The 19,665-nt window shown below is 40.0% G+C and overlaps 1 protein-coding gene across 2 annotated transcripts in view; it reads right to left on the bottom strand.

Moving 5' to 3' along the window:
* The window catches only part of MED13L (mediator complex subunit 13L), a 131,864-nt gene that overhangs the window by 65,052 nt on the left and 47,147 nt on the right, over nucleotides 1-19,665 (bottom strand). For both annotated transcript variants that reach the window (XM_039332602.1, XM_039332601.1), the window contains exons 3-4: nucleotides 11,016-11,100; nucleotides 7,702-7,785 (exon numbers count right to left, since the gene is read on the bottom strand). In XM_039332602.1, coding sequence (XP_039188536.1) covers nucleotides 7,702-7,785; nucleotides 11,016-11,100 — 169 coding nt within the window. The remainder of the gene's footprint in view (nucleotides 1-7,701; nucleotides 7,786-11,015; nucleotides 11,101-19,665) is intronic.

The raw sequence follows: 19,665 nt of genomic DNA, 5'->3' as shown, positions 1-19,665 counted from the left end.
GAACATCCTTTAAGTGCCAAGCTTTTACCCAAAAACAAACAAACAAACAAACAAAAAAGGCTATAGTTCTCCAGGCATATTTTCCCACAGATCACTAAGACCAACTGGCTCAATCTTAGCGTTTCCTAAAATAGCTAAAGAACATCTAAGTACAAAACTGTCTGGGGATCTCTCCTCGGGCCTAGCAAGCAATAAACACACACACACGTACACACACACACACACCTATACATACATACATACATATATACACACACAGAGAGAGAGAGAGAGAGAGAGAGAGAGAGAGAGAGAGAGAGAGAGAGAGAGAGAGAGACATAGAGATAGAGATAGAGATAGAGATAGATAGGTAAGTAGGTAGGTAGGTAGGTAGACAGACAGATATAGATATATAGAGGTAGGTAGGTAGATAGATAGACAGACAGACAGACTTCCAATTTTACGCAGGAGAAAACCCGAATAACCAAAGACCTACATACAAACACCCGCGAAAACCTCAGAAAACATAGACAGACAGACAGACTGACCGACAGACAGACATTCTTTCCTTTAATGCCATTTATGCAGAGGCTGGTATGAAGAAGAGTTGTGGGAAGAGCGGGGGGGGGGGGAGAAAGATCACAGGGGCTAAACAACAAAATGAATCAGTTCTCTGCTACACTTGGAAATACCCATCCAGGAGCTGCTTGTTCAGATACATACCAATATTTAATTAATGCTTTCGTTTAGAGTTGTTTTCACATCTCAGCCTATAATTTCAGCTGGAACAGCCCCAAGCAGCTAGTTACTGTTTGTTTCTCTCAAAGGTTTTTGTTCCGAGTACTAGAAGAATGGTGTGTTAAGGACGGTCGCGCCATCAGTCAGATGTTTAGACTGGATTTGGCATTTTTGTCCACTTATTGAGTCCTTCGCAAGGACCTGGGGTGGGCAGATGTTGTTGTTTGATGGCGATGTGGTACAGGTATCTTTGCAGGACGTAAGCTGTTCCGTCTAAAGCTGCCTTTTGCAATTGACTGATGGGGACGTTTGTCAATGACGATGGTGTCCCAGTGATGCTCCAGATGTTTGGGGATTACACCCAATATGCCTGTTACTACTAGCTATCTTTGCTTTCTTTCGCCACAGTGGTTCCACTTTTATTTCTATTTTGTGATGTTCTCCAGATCTTTCTCTTCTTTTCTGCTGTCTCCAAGTACTGCAACATCCATTATCCAGACTCTTGTGTGTTTCTTGACAACAATTGTTAACGCTGCTGTGTTGTGTGGCAGATGCTTGTCTGTTTGAATTCCAAAGTCCCAGAGCACTTTAGCTTCCCCGTTTTCTAGACTTGAGTCTATTTTGTGGTCCCAGCAGTTGTCACTTGCAGGCAAATGTTATTTCTTGCAGATATTTCAATGCGTTTCTTTTGCTAGTTGGTTTTCGTCAGTCTGGGCAATCCTCCTGCACCAGCTAACTAGGTGATGTATTTAAATACAAGATTTTGGCATTTTTCCAAGAAAGCATAAACTTGCATGAAAATCAGACAAATTGGATTTATGTCCAAACGGCCGCACGAATCATAGGTGGAACTGATATCTCTACACAAATAAAAATGATATCTCAGAGGATCAGTTCCAACCTCCACTAAAAGCTGCAACTGCACTGAGGAAGGAAGGAAGGAAGGAAGGAAGGAAGGAAGGAAGGAAGGAAGGAAGGAAGGAAGGAAGGAAGGAAGGAAGGAAGGAAGGAAGGCATTAAAGTCATATCTACCTTCCAATGGCCTCTCCATCACCATTTAATTCTTTAAAAAAAATGCATCAGAAATATACCATTTCTTTCTGAATTTTTATATCAAAAGATTACAAAATTACAAGGCTGTCTATGCCAATACCACTTATGATATATAATACCATTTGCAAAACCCAAATTTAAATTCCATAAAGCTATGTTATTATTGACAAATAAGTGTATTTACTTCTTCATTAAGTCTTAGAGTTAATCTTTTCTAGTTCTATTACAGAACTGTGTAACTGAGCAGAAAAATGATCACTATACTTATAGCAGCATACAAATATTTACTAATAGAATGTGGCTTTAATAATATATGCTTATAAATGTATATTGCATGCACACTGGCACCGGGCTTTTTAAATTATGAAGAAATTTGCTGGGAGTTTAATAGCTATTAAAACCTGGGAAAGGCATTCCCCACTATAATCTCTTGAGACAAATTAGGAAAATTCACATAGTTCAACACACATTATTTTGTGCCCATCTGAAGCCTTTGTTATTTGAAGAGAAAACTAAAAAACAAGACGCCTTTTCCAATTACTGTTGGGTCTTAGGAACTGCTGAAGAAAAGTGAATGGAAGCATTGCTGCTGTTGCAAAGGCTTAAAAGTTTATTTATTTAAAATGTTACATTTCAACTTTGAATTAAGCAAACATGGAAGATGTTTCACACACACACACCCCGAAATGTTACAATACAGTGCAATTAATCTGAACAGGGATGGGCAGTCAAACCATACTTGGGACACAAAGTAAACAATTATTCCCATGGCGGATATTAGCAGCTATTTATTGTTTGTTTCATATGAAGCTCAAGAGGGTGGCATTGCTGTGTAAGGAATAGTGAAGATTAATAGGGCAGAAAATAGGGGGAAATGTTTCTAAAAGGCATGGGAGGCAGGAATCAATAGACTACATTTTGAGGAGGTTCTCCTTGTGAGGTATATAGGTGTGGCTGTTGGCCAGCTTCACCATCTTGTTCATCATTTATGTTCTCTGGATGGCCTACTGCTCTCTGTTTTTTTATGGAGTGAGTCAACTGCAATCAGGTAGTGCTCAAGTAGAATAAAATACTGACTGACTATCTGCCTCCGCTCTCTCTCTCTCTCTCTCTCTCTCTCTCTCTCTCTCCCTCCCTCCCTCCCTCCCTCCCTCCCTCCCCTCTCTTCTTTTCTGCATCTATCCACACACATATTCCATACATTTTTGGGAATTGCTTTCAGACTTCATTCTTCAATTTATATTTTTCCATTTGTCTGTCTGTCTGTCTATCTATAATTTCTCTCTATCATCTATCATCTACCTATCAATTTCTATATCTACTTATCTCTCCCTCTCTCATCTAAATCTATCTATCTATCTATCTATCTATCTATCTATCTATCTATCTATCTATCTATCTATCTATCCTATCTGACTTCTCTCTATCATCTATCATCTACCTATCAATTTCTATATCTACCTATCTCCCTCTCTCATCTAAATCTATCTATCTATCTATCTATCTATCTATCTATCTATCTATGATTTCTCTCTATCATCTATCATCTACCTATCAATCTATCTACCTATCTCTCCCTCTCTTATCTAAATCTATCTCTCTATCTCTATCTATCTATCCATCCATACACACACATATAATTGTACATATTTTTATGAATTGCTTCCAGACCTCATTTTTCAATTTCTATTCTTTCAGCGTTCATTCTTCAATCTGTACTAGGGACTCAAAATGAGGTGTAAAGATTTATGTCTTTTTTAAATAAAATATTAAACAGCAGATCATTTAAGTGCTTTTGGAAACCGGCATCAAATCCTGAAAATATCCCTACGCAAAGCTGCACACTCGCGTAATTTAAAAGCAAGTCAACTTGCCACTGGGCCTTCCTTCCTTCCCACAAAAAGAGCCCTCGTATTGTTTGCCTGTACCCTTTGAACAAGCATCCACTCCAAAATCCTATATCTAAAAGCATCTAGGTAGGGGTTTTTTTTTTTTTTTTTAAAGCTTTACAGAAAGTACTAAGCAAGCGATTTCGGTGTCTTTTTCTCGTCATCTTTCAGGGAGAGGAAACATTTGCCAAGGGAAAGAAAAAAACTTTCTTGTGGCTTCATGCCTGAATGAAAGAGATGTAAAAAAAAAAAAAAGTGTGTTGATCACTGCAGGGCACCCACACCTAAGAAATGGACTCAAATGGACTTATTCTATTTAAAGCTGACAGGCCATCTCAGGAAGAGTTTCCCAGACACCACAAAAATGTCTCAGGACACCACTTGATCTGTGGACTTCCCATTGGACTGAGGTCTTTGCCAATAGAGGTCCTCAACTTACGGCTATTTGTTTAGTGACTGTTCAAAGTTACAGGGGCACTGAAAGAAATGGCTGATGACCGTTTTTCATACTGACGACGGCTGCCAAGATCCTCAGTCTGGTCAGTGATCAAAATTCGGACCTTTGGCAACTGGCTCATGACGGCAGCCGCGTCCCCGGGGGTCACGCAATCTCCTTCTGCAACCTTGTGACAAGTCAAGGCAATGGGGAAGCCACTTAACGGCCGTGTTGCTAACTTCACAACTGCAGTCGTTCGCTTAGCCACTATGGCCAGAAAAGTTATAAAATGGGGCAAAACTCACTTAGCAAATGTCTCGCTTAACGACAGAAAATTTGGGGCTTAATTGCAGTCGTAAGTTGAGGATTGCCTATTCGATGTCCTTTCCGGTAGGCGAATAAAGGATAGCGACTCAATCCTTATTTGGTTTGAAGCATTTATCGGCTGAACTGGAGTATTCGTTTTAACAATGTGTTTTTTTTTCTGAATGGGTTGAGTCTTTCAATAGGCTGAACTGAGTCACTGCCCCTGATTCTTTGACAGAAGAGAAAAGATTTGATTTTAGCTCGTGTAAAGCACAGCTCTTTGTAGTAGCATCTATCTTACTTAATTTCTGCTTATGAGACACACAATGCTCATTTCAAGCTCCCCTCTCTCTGAAACTCACAGTAACTAACATTGAATACCCAGCACCAGCCACTTCTGCATTGTGTGGTTCTCTAAAAAAAGTGCAACTCAAAGCAGCCAGGGCAGTAAAAGCATTTTCACGATCCTGCAAATCACCTTATCTTTAGAATTGCTCCCTTCACATAAAGTTTGCACAAATCTGCACTGATGATTTAATGTTAATCAGGACTTGGCTGAACTTTATTATATACTTATGGAGATTCTCAGTCATGTTGTCCCAAAGGTGCAATGAAATTGAGTTTGACACCCCTGCCATAAGTCGAGGACTGCCTGCATCACAGAATGAATCTGTAGGAAGAAAGTTGACTTGCAATCAAAGAGAGGGACGTGGCTTTAGAGCATGGCTGATATGTTGCACGTTGGGAAGAACACGCAAAAGCCAACGTCGGTCAAGGTTGTACACCGGCTAATTTTTGCTTAATGTTACACTGCACATTTAAAATTATTGTGAGGAAGGAATGGCGAGGACCGAACAGGATGCTCTCAAGACATAATTGCCCGTCTCATCTTGATTTAAGGCGCAAAACGCCATGGAAAATGCATCTGATTTTAACTATGCAAAGCAGCATTTAACTGAACACACCACTTAATTTTTATGGGGTGGGGAAGAAAAAAAATGCATGCTTTCTATCCTGGAAGGATTAAGAAGTGGCAAGACGAATTCTTCCATTCTATTGACAACAAAGAACGCTAAAGGATTAACTTCCTTTTCTCTCTTTCACTGTTTCTCCTGTTTGAGAACTGGGCTCAAAGGAAGCTCAAATGATTTTAACTGTGGTTTTTGTTTTGTTTTTTTAAAGGTAAAGCTTATCCTGAAATCAAAGTTTCCCTCTGATTCAAGTTGCCAGGCAGGGGGGACTAACTCTATTAGAATAGCTATTCAGAAACTGAAAAAGAAGCCTCTGTTATTTACTGATGCCCTTAAGACAATTAATTATAGATATAGTAAGTGACAACACTATGTGGCAGGCTAAACAACTGAGATTCCTGACAAATCTAATTAACAGCACATCAGGGGTACTTTGCCTATCCTTATCCTTTATATACTCTGTCAGCTTTAAGAGTCTAATGAGGAACTCAGCTTAAACATTCTTGGAACTTTCCAGCTTGGATCATACAGCTTCATTCCAGACGTCCCATTAAAACCACCAGTGTGTTCAAATCCTTCACAAGTTTGGGTAAACAGAAAAATTCATCTCAAGACACCTACAACAGTACTAGATGACATAAACCAAACAATTTAAAAAAAAAACAAAACCCAACAATTCTGATGTGGTTTGAGTTAATATGACAATTGCAAATAAATCATTAAAGCATCTTGTTTTCAGTCTATGCATGTGGATGAAATCCACAAAGGGAAGAAATGTTAAAACGCGTATGAATGTTATTTAAATGAAATGTAACACCTGGGTCTTTTAAATCAGGGGTCCCCAATCCCCAGTCTGTGGACCAGTAGCGGGCCACGGCATGCCAGCAACCGGCCCGCACAAACAAGCAAAGCCCCATCCATGAGATGCAGGCAGCACACAAAAATCACGCAGTGATTTTCACTTAAATATAATCCATCACAACTGGCTAGTACAAGGCTGTACTATACAGATAGAAAACTATATTATACTATACAAAAATATACAAGGCTGTACATTTAAGCTACAATAATTTGTGCAGTAGTGCAGTTACTTCTCCCAAATGGACTGAATACGCAAAATCCATATTTTTGACTCTAAGCCACCTAGAATCTCCTTGGCAAGATGGACGGCACAGAAATAGGCCGTGTTGAAATAGAAATAGGTATAGAAAACTGGTAATAACATAGATAGCTAGATAGATAGACAGACAGACACAGACAGACAGACAGATGGATGATAGGTAGATAGATAGATAGATAGATAGATAGATAGATAGATAGATAGATAGATAGATAGATAGATAGATAGATAGATAGACAGACAGACAGACAGACAGACAGACAGACAGACAGACATTCTTGGGAAGAAGCAGGCAGGCAAACTTCTTACCCACAATCTTTAAATCACCTTGACAACATCCAGTTGCCTTTTGAAAAAGCACCTTGCCATGGGCTTAAAAAGTAAGGTAAAGGAGTCCCTGCAGATTTTACTCCACTAGTCATTGCCAACTTTAAGGGGCGCTTCTCATCTCCATTTTAAGGCCATTGTCCCAGCACGGCCCGAAGACATTTCCGCGGTCATGTGGCCAGCATGACCTCATGGAGCCAGGTTACCTTCCCGGCAAAGTGCTACCTATTCTAGGCTTAAGAAAACATCAAATGCTTCAATGAAAACTGCCAACCCCTGGACCAGTTGTAGCCCAATTGCAAGTCTGCTCAAGGGCTGCAAATTTGGAGGTTGCGTGTGTGTGATGGTGGAATTAATGCAATAAAGCTGAGCTCACTATCACCATCTCAGCTGCTGAGTTATTAAGTGTCAGGATGTATTATATCAGTGGTTCTCAACCTTTTTCATGCCGCGACCCCCAACCGGTTGTAAGTCGAGGACTACTCAACCGGTCGTAAGTCGAGGACTACTCAACTGGTGCAGCACCGTTTGCAGAATGGGACTTTTGGCAGGTTCAGCAGGGCAGAGACAGCCTGGACAATTCCTATTGGCTTTTGAAAGCCAATAGAATTAGACTCTATTCAAGAGAGTCTATTCCATTGGCTTTCAAAAGCCAATAGAATAAAAGGGAGTAGCACAGCTAAGGAAAAGGGGGGGAAATGGCGGACTGCATTGTTTGGCGACCCCCGTGAAATGGTCGTTCGACCCCAAATGAGGTCCCGACCCACAGGTTGAGAACCACTGTATTATATGAACATGGTGGGAAATGAACTATAAACGGAGAAGAGCGGAGTCACCCACGATGTGTTTTTAAAGGTATTTTTAAGCACTGTGGATCCTTACCTTTTGTTAATAGGCTTTTCATCTTTTTCATACGGACGGATGAACCACTTCCCGATCCTGACAAAGTTTTTGTCCATGAGGCATCTAAAATAAAGGAAGAAGGAAAATAGCCATTTATAACTGTAGAAAAACAATGCTATCGTTTTCACGGCATTCCCCTTCACCTCTTCACATCCAGCTCTGCCTTTCTGCCCTTATGATATTAGCCTTGGTCTCTTTATTTGTCTCACATCATTGCGGGTCCATTTTAAAAATGGGTCCTCTGTCTATCAACTACTAACAGGCTAATTCTCGTGGCATCAAAGCAGAGACACAGCTGGCTACAAACGCTAATTGAAAAAATGTTATCTTTTACTGGATTAGTGCGTAGTAAGCCAGCCTTTAAAAAATAATAATAAATAAATAACTGATTAGTCAAACAGTTTCAAACAATAGTACTGACTTGAGTAAAAAGATATATTTTGATCAGCTAAGTTTATTCTGAAGCAATAAACTGTTTGGGTTTTAATTAAGTATACCTTAACAGCATTACGTCAAGCTTCAGTCAATGAGACCCCTTTCACTAACCATTATATTCTGGAGCGTTAGAGTCAATAACAATCAGTTTCAGCAATGTGTCATTATATGCATATTAATAGTTAACCCATTATCCACTTAGCATAAATGAGAAAGATCAACAGACTTGAGAACCTGCTAAAAAAAATATAATTAATACGCACTCCATCCCAGCTCGGCAACACAATTAGATCTAATCAAGTTCAACAGCCATGAAATAGTGACTTGATTGATTTCTCAAGTGGCAAAATGGAAACATCAACAAGTGCTGAAATACTATTTTTATTTTTCCGAAGCCGTTTGGCAATTCAAGCCTTTTGTGCTTCTTCACATTCACTTAAAACTCTATGCTGACCCACCACTGGATGGTTCCCCTAAATCCAGGGTTATCTGAGGTTTATATAGCATCCCCTGTTATCGCAGCACAAACGCAGCAGCACAAACGCAGCAGCCACCGCTGGCAATTATTTGTTTTCTAATTCCGGTGCAAGGTAGTGATTACGGTCTAATCAAAAGATCGAACTGAGATCAGGAATCCCAGGGTTAACTATAGGGCTCAGAAGGTAGCCTTCTTCACTTACTACATTTGATTTTTATCTGGTCGAAAACAGCAGTAAAGATACTAAAAATAAGTGGCACGTTTTCAACATCTAACCACAGAGCCAAGGTGGTTTTCAGCTTATGACTGCTATGGAGGCCAGAATCTCTCTTGGGCTAAGCAAGGGATTATTATTAATAATCATTCTCAGCTTATGACCACAATTGAGCCCACAAATTCTGTTGCTAAGTGAGACGTTTGCTAAGTGAGTTTTGCCCCATTTTACGACTTTTCTTACCACCCTTGCTAAGGGGATCCCTGCCGTTGATAAGTTGGTTAACCCGGTGGTTAAATGAATCTAGCTTGCTTGTTGACTTTGGTCACAAAAGGGGATCATATCACACACACACACACACACACACACACACACACACACACACACACGTACACTGGGACGCCACAACCGTCATAAATATGAGCCAGTTGCCAAGTGTCTGATTTTTGATCACGTGACCCTGGGGATGCTGCAACGGTCATAAGTGTGAAAAAAAATCATGTCCCTTTTTTTCCAATGCCGTTGTAACTTTCAACAGTCACTAAACAAACTGTTGTAAGTTGACTACCTGTACTGGATAAATATTACTAAAACAAGTCTATAGGAAAACAGGAGTCAAAATAACAGACTGATCAAACAACAGGATAAATGTGTTATTGAAGCTACGGCGAGAAAATACTAATTTAACACAAATTTCCTATTTGTACTTCAGGATTATTTTAAAAAAAATAATAATAAATCCCAGTCCATTTCATGATCTGGTGCCGTTTCTATTTTAATATTACTCCAAGGGAAGTAAACTCTCTTTCTGGAACTGAATCTAACTGTTCAAAAGAAGCAAATAATTCTTATCTATAAGGTGCAAAACTAATTTAAATACAGAATTAGGAGTCATACGCTGAAAATTTCAGAGAGTGCCACGCTTAGAAAGATTAGGAGCCAAAAAAGACGAAGCGTTTCTTAGCCTTCAAATATTTTGGTTTGACAGAAAACAGAAGGCAAGGAACTGCATTTCTAAAATTAGCAACTTGGGGTGTATTTTACTAATTCCTTGTGAAGTCTATATAGCTTGTTTTAAAATGCCAGCCACAAAAAGGTTTCGGCATAATTCTGAGATAACAGCCAAAGGAGGAAACAGTTCATTAGCAAGCAATCAAAACCATGGGGCCTTTCCAGAAAGGAATGTTTCTATCAAACAATGGAAAAGTTTAATCAAGATGGCATGAGGAGTCAAGCCTTCACTTTGAAGGATTTCAAGAGGAATTCCAGACCGCTAATTCTACTGAATTACCAGACCCTCCCCTAATAAAAGCATTTTCTTGGCTACTGGAATTTGAAAAGAAATTTCTTCATGTGCTTAATTGTAAGAAGGGGAGGGGGGGAAACCTGATTAAACTGACTTCCATCCCACCAGATACCTTGTTAGTAGCCCATAAATAAAAATATAGGCAGTCCTCAACTTATAACAGTTCATTTAGTGAGCGTTCAAAGTTACAACAGCACTGGTAAAAAAAATGACTTATGACCGTTTTTCACACTTACAACCGTAGCAGTTCTCGCATCTCGCGTGATCAAAACTCGGATGCTTGACAACTGGATCCTATTTATGAAGGCTGCAATGTCCTGGGATCATGTGATCCCCTTTTGTGACCTTCTGACAGCCAAAGTCAATGGGGAAGCCGCCATCATCATCATCATCATCATGTTGGAAGGGACCCTGGAGGTCATCTAGTCCAACCCCCATTGTTATTGCCAAGTCCATCTATATTAAATTATGTCCTGGTGCGTCCTAAAACTGTATTTCCTATTTTTCCCCATTTTTAGAGTTTTAAGCTAGAAGGACAAAGATAAAGTGAAAGTGTACTAAACGTTTATTGTTGTGTTGAATGCAGGGCATCTGGTAAATTTCCTTAACTCCAGTTTCACAATCCTTCTCTTTTGGGCACCCTTCCTATGATCCATAAAATTTCCTCCTCCTTTTTAAGGTCTTAGCGAAAGAAGCATGCATGCATAAATAAATACATAAATAAATGGGGGGGGAGTTCTTGCATGTTATTTTTCCGTCTCTCGTTGAAAAAGAGGACTGTTCTGCACCTTCCCTTGAAGCAAACTGTTTGTCAGGTGACTAAACTCAGCGCAACATCAAGAGAGCCGTCGTGCACTCACCTTTCCAACAGGTTGTGGATCGCCTTGAAAAGTAGCGTCCTGCATTCGTATGAAAGCCCGTTCTCCCAAAATCCCTCTTCGACCACTGTGAAAGAGAAAAACATTTTTATTTATTATTATTATTTCTTTTATATTGTGCTTTGATGTCCTGCAAGCCGCCTCGAGTCGCCACGTGTGAGGTAGGCGGCAATATAAATTTTCTAAAGAAGTAAATATTTTATGTTACGTTATTTTGTTTACATATTCCCTTTATTGTTTTTATAAATAATTCAAGGCAGCAAGCGTGCCTAACAGTCCTTCCCTCCTCCTGTTTTCCCCACAACAGCAACCCTTGACGTGAGCTCAGCTGAAAAAGAGGGACTGGCCTAAAGTCACCCAGCTGCTTTCATACCTAAGATGGGACTAGAATTCACCATCTCCTGGTGATTGGTCCAACGTCACCCAGCCATTACCAAGCCTAAAGTGGGACTAGAACTCACTGTCTCCTGGGGATCAGCCCAAAGTTAATTTTTCATCGCCACTGTATCTATTTCATCTATTTTCCAAAGATTCTTTCTCTTCAGTTATATGTGCTTTGATTATTCATATAGTTGCTGTCAATTGTACAAAAATTAGAACATCATTCAAAGGAGCAACAGGAGCTGCTTAACTGGATGACACAATACTAAACTTGCCTCTGCTATGTACTCAGTGAATAATCCTGGATCCACTCTCTATCAGAAACTTAGATTGCATCCCAAAATTGCATTCATCAGACATATGGGGAGCCGATTACAAACAATCTAAATATTTTGGGAATCAAGACTTGACTTTTCAGCTTCAGAGTGACCAAAAGGTTTCAAACTCCTATCATAATCAAACCTCTACGCATGAATTAACATGAATACAGGTAGCCCTTGGCTTAGCCTCTGAAAACAATATACTTCCAAACATAGAAAAACTCATCAACAGTGCAAGAAACTTTTGGCTGACAGATCAGCAGCTTTTTTTTTTTTTTTTTTTTTAAGGATGGCAGCTAGGCAACCCTACTAGCGTCTGCTCGTTTTTGATAAGCCAATTTCTCAACTGCAAAGAAAGAAGTCGGGTAGAGATCCTGATAAAGAGACTTGACTGGTTAAAATATATTAGCAGCAGTTAGCCCAATGCTGATTTTAAATTTCACTCTTTTACGTCTGTTTGCTGTTTAATCGCGGATCACGATCGCATGAAAAACAAAAACTAAAGACAGCCAAGGAGATTTCACATTCTTCATTAGGGCAAACAGTTGATTTGAAAAGGTAGGATTTGTATGATTAAAAGTAGCAGGGGCACAAGATTAACATCCCCATCCTGTACTGCCACTGTGTTTCCTACCTAATGTGCAGTTAACTTTTAAGCAAATATCTATACTGACAAAGGAAAAAATCCAGAGTCAGTCCCATCTAGGGCTTCCACATCTCAGATACCTGAATTAATTAAAAGTTATTGTCCTGCACACTGACTTACTACTGTTATGCTATTGCCTTGTTGCAAAAAGGCAGGGGAACGTATGTTATGGGAGACAATTAGTTGCTTGGTCATTAAAAATGACTGAAAATCAATTTCTTCTTCTGTTGTGCTGAAAAGCTTTTTAGACTAAAGTGTGGCACACAAGATAAGGAAGTAAACAATTACAGATGGAGGTTTTTTTGTACATTTCTTTTTTTTAAATGAAGCTGGGTTTCTCCCCCCCCCCATGATGCCCTTTCTTCAGCATTAAAAAAAAATCAATCTGAAAATCCAATTCATTGGCAAACGTCTACATTAAATAAATATATCAAAAAATCCAATTACCACAGACTGGAACTAACAGCATTTTATCTTTGGTTGAATTTGTCCATTTAAGTGACAAATGCAAAAGTATCATGGTGTCCTAGAAACTGAAGTACACAAAGCCAACAAAGCAGCATTGATTCTGAAATACTGCGTTAAGGCCATAAACACAAGGCTATTTGATCTATTATTGTTGCAAGACCACCCGATACCTTGCAAATTGCGTGTTTAAAAGTTCATTTCGACTAAATGGACCTGTTCCTACAGTTGTGTGCCACGAAGCCCTATCTCCTGCTTAAATGTCTGAAGCTGCTTTTAGCTAAGGAAGTGTGTCATCATGTACTATTCGGATGATGTGAAAGCATCTTTGCCATCAAATCATCAGTATTACGTTACCCTGCTTGCTTTGAGGCTATTAACAAGTGCTCTTCTGATGCAGCCATGATTTTAAAAGAAAAAGAATTCAAGGTCACGTGGAGTGATTTGTACTGCTTTATAAAGCCTTAGTAAGACCACACTTGGAACAAGGCGTCCAGTTTTGGTTGCCAAGATATGAAAAATATGTCAAGACTCTAGAACAGTGATGGCGAACCTATGGCACGGGTGCCAGAGGCGGCACTCGGAGCCCTCTCTGTGGGCACACACCCCGTCGCCCCAGTCCTGGGCCTTCAGCTGGGTTTTATAAAACCTTTTCGCTATAGGCCTCCGTCGCCGTGTACAAAAAAAAAAAAAAGGTTCAGTCAGTCAATTTCAACTTCTCGCAGGGGAAAAAAAAGATCTTGCAAAGTTGGAATTGATTGATTGAATTCTTTAGTCCCACCCAGTCTGCCGTTACCACCGCAGCCATGCCCACCCAATGGGCCACACCCACCCAATGGGCCACACCCACCCAATGGGCCACACCCACCCGGCACTCGATGATGCATAAGTGGGTTTTGGGTTGCAGTTTGGGCACTCGGTCTCTAAAAGGTTCGCCATCAGTGCTCTAGAAAGAGTGCAGAGAAGAGCAACAAAGATGATTAGAAGACTGGAGGCTAAAACATAGGAAGAACGGTGGCAGGAATTGGATATGTCTAGTCTAATGGAGAGGACTAGGGGTGAGGTGATAGCAGGTTTCCAACATTTGAAGGGCTGCCACAAAGAGGAGGGAGTCAAGCTATTCTCCAAAGCCACATACAAACACACACACATATATATGTTAATCAGGTCAATGCCCTATGGGCACAAAAGTTCCTCCCAAGCAAATTAAATCCAATAAATTGGCTTTTAATAAGTCTGATACAATGTTTACGATAATCTGTAGAGGATTTTCAACTATCTGAGTAGTTTTTCACCTGGTTTCTACTTTAAATATAATTGCTCTGCCACCTCATTTTGCTGATCGATCGTGATATGTTTCACATTCGGCTTTTATATTGGGTTTCTCTCGAAATGCTCTTTATAGAACTATGAAAAACAACGTCTCTTTTATTTAGTCTTTTCACTTGCTTTCAGAATTTATATTGCTATGTTATCGCCAACTCCTTTGTGTTTTTTCAGCACTTCCAGATACTGGAAAAACACGGTTACATAAACATAAAAAAAAACTGAAAATGCGCCATTTAAAAAGACAGTTTTAAATAAGACTCAGCCATTTTCCCTGGAACTAACGCATGACCACTTCTCAAGGGTCAATATGCAGAATATTATTAGACAGAAACAGAAGCTGTGGACTCTGATTTTTGTGTTTAACTTTTCTTTTCTTTTTTTAAAGTTTTGATTCCTCCTCTAGACCATGAATAGTCAGAAGGCATTCATATGTATAGTGTGTCTACACACATATATAGATACAAAATATATGGAATAGTATTAAAGTCTCTCTCTCTCTCTCTCTCTCTCTCTCTGTGTGTGTGTGTGTGTGTGTGTGTGTGAAGACGTTTAAAGCAATTACATTAAAGTACTTAATAAACATGTTCTCTTCGGACTAATAAGCTGAAAAACCAAAGCTTTATTTTAAAGACGATTAAACATTGCTGTTATTCTTGTGTTTTTTAAGCAAAGCAAAAACCAAACACACAAATTCTGCCTTGCGAGAAGAATTGCCTTGAAGGAACCCAGGCCGTGAAGTTTTTCACCTAAACTGGATCTTTTACATTTCAAGCCACTTTAGACAGCTATATATCTAGTGGATGTATGGGACAGGCTAGTATAAAGATCGAAAGGGGGGGGGGAAGGCAACCCAGATACTATATGTAGGTGTGGGAAATGTGGAGAAAGGATTCTCACAAAGGAGATAGTAGTGGACTGATAACAGTTGACTGACAATTGCAGCATGAAATTATCTATTGCAACAATAAATGCAACTCAACTTAAGAGAGAGTCACTTTGGTCTGGTGGTTAAGGCAGCAGGCTATAAACCGGGAGACTGGGAATTCTAGTCCTGCCTTAGCCATGAAAGCCAGCTGGGTGATTTGGGGCCAATCACCAGGAGGCTGGGAGTTCTAGTCCTGCCTTAGCCATGAAAGCCAGCTGGGTGATTTGGGGCCAATCACCAGGAGGCTGGGAGTTCTAGTCCTGCCTTGGGCATGAAAGCCGGCTAGGTGACTTTGAGCCAGCCCCCTTCTCTCGGCCCAATTCACTCACAGTGGGCATGAATAAAGATGGGGTACATATAAATAAATAAATAAGAGATCTCAGATCAAGTATGAACTCATATTACTGTCCTATTCTTCTGCATTATGGGCGGGATGTAACTGGCAGGTACCTTCCCCTGTGCTATTAGACAAGGTTTCCTTCCAGGAGAGCTGTGCTCCTGATGACGCTTCTTAGCAACAACTGAGATGCAATTTCCCGCTGCTTCCTTCTGGGATGTGTTTCCAACTTCCCAGATTAAGCCGCCACCCCTGGGACTTCTTGGTAAGTCACCCTCCAAGGTGCAAATCAAGATCAATCCAGATTAATTTTGAGAGCTCCGCCAAAGGTGTCTTGACACCGTCATCGGGCGGGTGTATTGCGTGATCCTCTCCTTTTATTTCGTAAAGCTCTTCCTGGCAAAACAGAAAGCCCTGCAACGCACGCATCGCTTTCTGCTGCCATCCAGTCTGAAAAGCCAAATTAAGCATTCGGTTCTTGGAATAAAAGAGTTTTGAGGCCATTTCGGGATGGAGGCAACGGATCTGGAACGTGCCGCTAGGAAAAGCAGACTGGATGTGCCAAATGCTGCATTCCGTGGAGTGGAGGAGCTCTGACAGTTACGACGGTTCAAAAACTATGAAAAAAAGAGGGGGGGGGGAACTGCCAAACAACAAATGAAACTTTAGAGGAAGCTGTTTGGTTCAACCTGTCCTCTAGGAATATTCCCAGGCATAATTTTTTTTTAAATTGATATAATACCAAGGGGATGACTGGCACTCTTAATCCTTTCTCATGGACATTTAGCCAAGCAAACTTGAAACCAAGGGCCTCCTGACATGTCATATAAAAGCAGCCAGATTAAAGATGTGTATAAATTCTAAATGCATTCGGTTCTGAATAGGAAGGTGATTCATTTATCGTTCCATTTCAGTCTGGATAGTTTTGAGGTCCTTATCTCTGGCAAGTAAGGATAGATCAGAACAGGGTAAAAACAAGACAGACTAAAAATTCCCCGTTTTAGCTTGAACCAGCTAGGTCAAAAAGCACTAGATCTGTTGCTAAGTGAAACACACAGCCAGCAGAGGGAGCTTACCAAGCTGAGCTTTAGGATTTGTTAAAAACAAGCCCCCCCCCCATCCCAGCCCACCCCAGGAAGATCAACACACACTATAATCCAAAATAGAATTATTTCAGAGGTTCTCTGAAAAGGCATAAAATGGGCATTTCAAAACAGGAGGGGCAAGTTCAGCGAAAACTGGCCATCCAAGCTATAGCAGCATTTGTAATCTGGGTGAGCAATTTACCAGCTCCGTTGTTCACCTCGCCATATAAAGTTACACAGCCTGAGGATACAGAAAGGGTCAGGAAAGCAAAAAAAAAAAAAAAAAAAAAAAAAATCCTCTGTTCTGTACAGTAAGGTTTCCTTTTCCTTTTGGATTGGAATGTGATCTATTTTTATTGCTCAAACGTAATAAAGCCTTCCCAGTTTAAAAAAAGAGAACTTTCTTCTCCGCTGGTCTATTTATACCTTCTGTACATTTTAACCCTTTAGAAATCAGAAGCAGGAGAATATTTGGGGGGCCGCATCTCAAATTCACGGGCCTAGCACTTTTCCCACTAAAAGCCACCACAGGTGCAAACGTGCAATTTTCTGCATTCAAAACCTACGTTCAGTGTTACACTATGTCCTTTTTTCTGTTCCAATCATTGCATTATTTCAACCGACAAGACTTCCATCCTGTCTTCACATTGGCTTATCTGAATTCCTGTTCTGCAATACGTGAAGATTTGCAAAATAAGAAATTAAAACAGTAGGATGAGTGCAAATAAGACTAGCTGAAAGTTGAAAACACTGATGCACACTCCACAAGAGTGAACAATAAAATGAAGAAGGAAACACTACATGCAGCAAAGGCATAATTCCCCCATTTTTCCATGGCAACCAGACCTGAATCAGAAACTCAACAGACACATTGCATATTTGGAGAGCACGGCTGAAATAACTTATAAATATACAAAGATGAACAAGATAGCTTTTCATTTTCCCTTTGTAGGGCAGGACAATAAGCACTTAGATCCTAGATACATCTAATTTCCCCCAAATCTCCAACTGGGCAGAAAAAAGGCCTATATGTAGAACAATCCATATTTAGCATTTATATCTCACCTAACTTCAGAGTAGCTAACATTCAAACAAAAACTTGTAAAATTGCAATATTAATTATCACTGAAATGTAATAATGGTGGAAAGGGGATAAAAGCATTTATCGAAATTAAAAACCATCCACCCTGCAGCTCTTCAAATGCTCTCACAGAATTCAGTCTTCAAAAGACAGGACTGAGAGGACTATACGGATTTTAGGGGGTTGCATATTCCACAGATAGGGAGGCTGTTGATTCCCTGTCTCCACATATCCCATGCCTTGAACTGACCAAGAGGAGAAATTGGGACGGGGGAGGAGAGAGAAAGAAGAGAATAAATAAACAGACAGAAAGATACACAGATGATTAGATATAGATAATAGAGAAAGAGAGAGATGGATGGATGGAGATAGAAAGATAGACTAATAGATAATAGATGATAATAGATGATAGATAGAGATAGATAGATAGAGAGAGAGAGAGAGAGAGAGGGAGAGAGATGATAGAGAGACAGAGAGACAGACAGAAAGATACAGATGATTGGGGAAAGAGAGAGAGAGAGAGAGAGGGAGATGAGAGAGAGAGCGAGAGACAGACAGACAGACAGACAGACAGACAGAGGAACAGAGATAGAGTTTTAGATAGAGACTGGTTGACTGACTGAGACATAGACAGACAAAAAAAAGAAGTTTCAAGAACTTAAGCGGCCATCTAACCCAGTGGGTTAAGTAAAATTTGAGCCACAAACGCATCAGAGACTTAAGAGATCAAAGGGACAATCTTTTTTTACAAGCTTTTTTAAGAAAATGCTTGTTAATGGCTACCACTTCTATCCCTGCTGCCCCATACACTTTCCCTTTCCTGCAAATACATTTAGTCACAAAAGAATACATCGACAATAAGGATGACAGAAACTGGAGGCCAGCCAGCTCTGAAGTGATCATACAAAAACACAGATGTCCTGGTGTTATTATTCCCCACAAATTCTCCGTCTGATATCTTCTGGCCTACGCAACTGGCAAGAACGTTCTGCGAACTCTAGCAATTGCATCTATTTTTTTTTGTTTTGTTTCGTTTTGTTTTTAACAAAATCCGCACGGTCAGGTCACAGACAAAAATCCTTCCTCAACCATTTCAGATTCTACACCCAAGAAAATTATAGATGGCTTCTTAAAAAGCACAATAACGTTGACATAAATCAAAGCGGTCTTCCTCTTCGGTATTAAGTTTCAGAGGCAGGTTTTAAACTCCTCCGTGGGATACAAGCTTAACATTTCCAAGTTGGATTTAATGTCATCACCATTTTCCTAAGACAACATATTTCACTTCCAGCTTAATTAGATATTTTGTGCAGGCCTTAAAACAAATATGAGCTATGAAGGACTATGGCTCTGAAATGCAGGGTGGGAAATTCTTGCTCCCGTAACAGAGTTGCCTAGAAAGAACAACACATTGGCAAAATTCAACCCCATTCGGAAAGAAAATGAATCTTTTCAACCTTGCTACCTGCAGATTACCAAGAGGAAAATAGCTTAAACAGACGAGCATCTCTCGTCGTGCCCAGGGTGCTACAAATTGCCCACGAGAAGTGAGCATAATGTAAATAATGAACTTAAAAATATGTCCTGGAAAGCAAGAAAGCTGGATGTAACAGACTAATGTGTGCATCCACTGCCCATAGAGAGTCTCTGGATTGTGGAAAGGTAAATGCTGACTGAGAAATTTAGTTCCAGCAACCTAGAATTAAATTTTCCAGTTAGTTACAACTTAGTTCTAGCAACCTAGAACTAAGGAGAAATTTCCTAACAGTGACAGCAATCAACCAACGGAGCGACTTGCTTCAGAAGTTGTGGCTTGGCAAACAATGGATTCGCGTAACATCACGACATATGATATGACTCTATTATGATCATATGTTGAGCACTACCTATGCAGCATTACATAGGTGAAATCCTTAAGTCTATTTGCTAAACAGACATGCTTTCTCGCGCTGCACCCTCAAATCCCCCCATCACATGTCTGCCATAGCTGAAAAATGATACTTTTCCAACTGCTTTTTTACATCAGATTTGGCATCTCTAAATTCTACAGTGATGGTTGTAAA

The sequence above is a fragment of the Crotalus tigris genome, unplaced genomic scaffold (genome assembly GCF_016545835.1).
Source record: "Crotalus tigris isolate CLP2741 ecotype Arizona unplaced genomic scaffold, ASM1654583v1 scf7180000024461.5605484, whole genome shotgun sequence".
In the NCBI taxonomy this organism is placed as follows: Eukaryota; Metazoa; Chordata; class Lepidosauria; order Squamata; family Viperidae; genus Crotalus; species Crotalus tigris.
This window is presented reverse-complemented; position numbering and strand designations above follow the sequence as displayed.